General features: G+C 38.8%; 1 protein-coding gene across 1 annotated transcript; it reads right to left on the bottom strand.

Annotated features, from left to right (window-relative positions):
• Positions 1 to 1,167: 1,167 nt before the first annotated feature.
• Positions 1,168 to 2,316, bottom strand: LOC138053825 (uncharacterized). The gene has a single exon (XM_068900371.1). The coding sequence runs from the start codon at positions 2,314 to 2,316 to the stop codon at positions 1,168 to 1,170; it is 1,149 nt and encodes a 382-aa protein (XP_068756472.1).
• Between the last annotated feature and the right edge of the window lie 966 nt (positions 2,317 to 3,282).

Consider the following 3,282-nt stretch of genomic DNA (forward strand, 5'->3'; position numbering starts at 1 on the left):
GGACTACATCGTTGGATTTCCAGCCTTGTTAATTCAAAAAAAAAAAATATATATATATATATATTTATATATAGAAAGACGGTTATGAGTGCTTCCTGAGCCAACGAAGATGCCAACCAAAAGGATCACAAGGATTCACAGTCCTGATTCGGTAGATGATAAAAAACTGGTTAAAAATGAAGCCGAAAATGGACAACTTTTGGTTTAAAAACTATAAAAAAAAATTTAAAATTCTTTAAAACGTTTCGGTCTCTCGACCTTCTTCAGTTACAAAAGAGTCGGTAGAAAAATCTACAACTTAAATAGGGTTTTACAACAATGAATAAAAACCGGTTACATAAGAAATTCAAAGAAAACAATAGGAATCCCCGAAGGGGCCCCTGAACACTGAAATAACCACAATTAACACTTATAACTACCTAGAGCATACAAAAGGACTTTTTAAAAAAAATTCAGTGTTAAAAAACACCTTAAGAAATATGCAACAACTTGCCCTAAGTCCGCTGAAGTCAAGTATAATGGATACGATTTTTTGAATGGAATTCTTGTCTTTTGTTCAACCCGAAAGGTGAAAGGGAAAACAACTGCGCACTCCAGTATGCTTCTTCGGTGATGAGTAAATTTTCAGTGTTCTCGGACGTATTGTTTTGAATTTGGTCGATACATTGAAATGTAAAGTCCGATAACACATGTGGGGTTCGGTTGAAATGTGAGGCAACTTCGCAAGTTTTTTTGTTTGTTTTCATAGCAGATTTGTGATTTTTAAATCTAACTTTAAATTCGGTCGTGGTAGAACCGACATACTGGAGATTACACTTCTTGCAATGAACCAAATAAATAACATTCGCTGAATTGCACGAGAGTTTCTGCCGAACAAAATATGTTTTACCCGTTTGTGCGCTCGAGAAGGTTTGCGAGTTGACCAAGAAATTCTTACAAAGATCGCATCTGGTTTTGTTACAAGTGAAACACCCCGCTGATGGCAATGTAATCGACTCTGGTGAGCCCTTTCTACACTTAGAAGGTGCCAGAATTTCCTTGAGGTTCTTAGACCTGCGAAAGGATGAAATTATGGAATTCGGTGGAAAAAGCTCCTTAAGTTTTGGCGATGAGAGCAAAAAATGAAAATGCTTTTTAATCAACCCATTAATAGACGGTAAATTAGGGTTATATGTAAGAACAAAAGGAAAAATCTTTTTGGAATCTGACTTTGGCTTGGAGTAAGTCATTTCTAGGAATGCTCGCCGCTCTGGAAAATTCTCGTGAGACCAATTCTTCTGGATATCCCTGGTCAACTAGGTAGCCCTTATACTCCTTCAGCCTTTTGTTGAGGAAACAATCCTTAGAGCAATTTCTACGCAGTCTCAAAGCGACCCCAAACGGAATTGCCTTGAAAACATGCTTAGGATGGGCACTGGATGGAGGAAGATATAAATGGCTATCAGTAGGTTTAGAGTAAACATCTGTTTGGATAAAACCATCAACTAAATGGAGTGTAACATCTAGGACATTAAGTTTGCTTTCCGAATGAACTAATTCAAATTTAATCGTGGGGTACAGCGAATTAATGTACTCAGTGAAGGAATTCAGTGCAGCAGGGCCCTGTTGCCAAAGGTCAAAGATATCATCCCGATATCTCCACCATTGTGAGGGCTTGATAGGGCCACAATGTTTAGCCTTGTGGTCTATCTCCCCCATGGCTATGTCCGCATAACTACAGGCATTTTTAGGTCCCATAGCCGTACCATGTACTTGTAGGTAGAACTTCTCATTGAAAACCGAGTGATTGCTTTTAAGGCAAATTTCTACAGCTTCCAGAATACAATCAGTTGATGGTAGCAATTGTTCCCTCGTATCTAGTGCTCTACTGACCACTCCTAATCCTAATTCATTATCGATATTCGGGAACATAGAAACTACGTCCCAAGAAACTAGGAGGGTGCCCTCAGGAAATGGGCCTTGTTCATTAAGTTTCTGTATCCTGTTAAGCAGGTCAGTGGTGTCCTTAATGAAAGATGGTTGCTTTCTTGCTAATGGTTGTAGATAGAATTCAGTAAAGGCTGAAAGGTTTTCAATAGCCGTTCCACAGCAGGAAGTAATGAGTCTAAGGGGGTTGTCCTTCTTATGCGTTTTAATGTTTCCAAAAGCGACCCCGGGCTTAGCCTTTCTGTTAACAATCCAAGAGGCCACCTGAGGTGAAATCTCCCTCCTTTGCAACCATTTAGAACACCACTGCTCCACTAAGCCTAAATGCTCGGTGGTAGGATCTGATTCTAAGACTTTATAATGTAATGGGTTGTTAAGTTGGCCGAGCATTTTATTATTGTATTCATTGGAATTAATCAAAGCGAAGCGAGAGCCCTTATCTTAATGTATTCTAATGGTAACACCCGAATTCTTCAATTGTCTGAGCGCGGAGCGCTCGCCTTTAGATAAATTATCTTGTGAATTTCTAATGTAACGAGGATTGAGAATGTCTTTCCTAACGTTAGATAAAAAAAGTTCAAGTTCCGGGAATTTAGAAATTGGAGGTTTCCAACCTTTTTTACCTGGTATCGGTGGTAGGTGGCTTTGGCTATGTACGTTGGAAGCTGGCTCCTCGGGATCCTTTTCCATAAAGAAAACGGCGGTTCTAAGCCTAGCTTCGAAGGCTTCTAAGTCATCATGGACTTCCTGCCAATTGATATATATTTATATATATATATATTTTAAGAGGAAAAAAGGACGCAACTACATTTCCCGACAAGCCTGTTTCGTGAATCGCTTCACTCTTCAGGGGTTTAATTTTATTCCGCTCTGCTTTAACGTATTGAGCACTGTTCCACGAGAAAATCGACTTACAGACTCCCTATATATATATATATATATATATATATATAGAGAGAGAGAGAGAGAGAGAGAGAGAGAGAGAGAGAGAGAGAGAGAGAGCCATAGGCATGGGCACTTTTGTAACGTAAAACGGGCACTTTCGTAACGAAAAAAGGGCACTTTTGTAACATAGGGAACTTTCGTAACCTTGGTAGGGCACTTTTGTCACATTTCACAGGGCACTTTTGTAACTAACGGGCACTTTGTAACGAAAAGGGCACTTTCGTAACGGAAAAAAGGAACTTTTGTAACGATGGTTTTCAACTTATTTCTGACGCTCGTCCACTTTTCTCCGCAACATGTTTGCTTCTTTATATATACATATCTATGCTTTACTCTTGTCATATAACCTGCTCTTTACAATTTTCGAATCAAGAATTAAGTTGTGTGAGGTAAATAAACTATTTATTTCTT

This window comes from Montipora capricornis, chromosome 6 (assembly GCF_036669925.1).
Source record: "Montipora capricornis isolate CH-2021 chromosome 6, ASM3666992v2, whole genome shotgun sequence".
Lineage (NCBI taxonomy): Eukaryota > Metazoa > Cnidaria > Anthozoa > Scleractinia > Acroporidae > Montipora > Montipora capricornis.

Bases quoted from the DNA above. Each gene is read 5' to 3' on its own strand.
- LOC138053825 (XM_068900371.1), bottom strand. From the start codon at position 2,316: ATGCTCGGCCAACTTAACAACCCATTACATTATAAAGTCTTAGAATCA.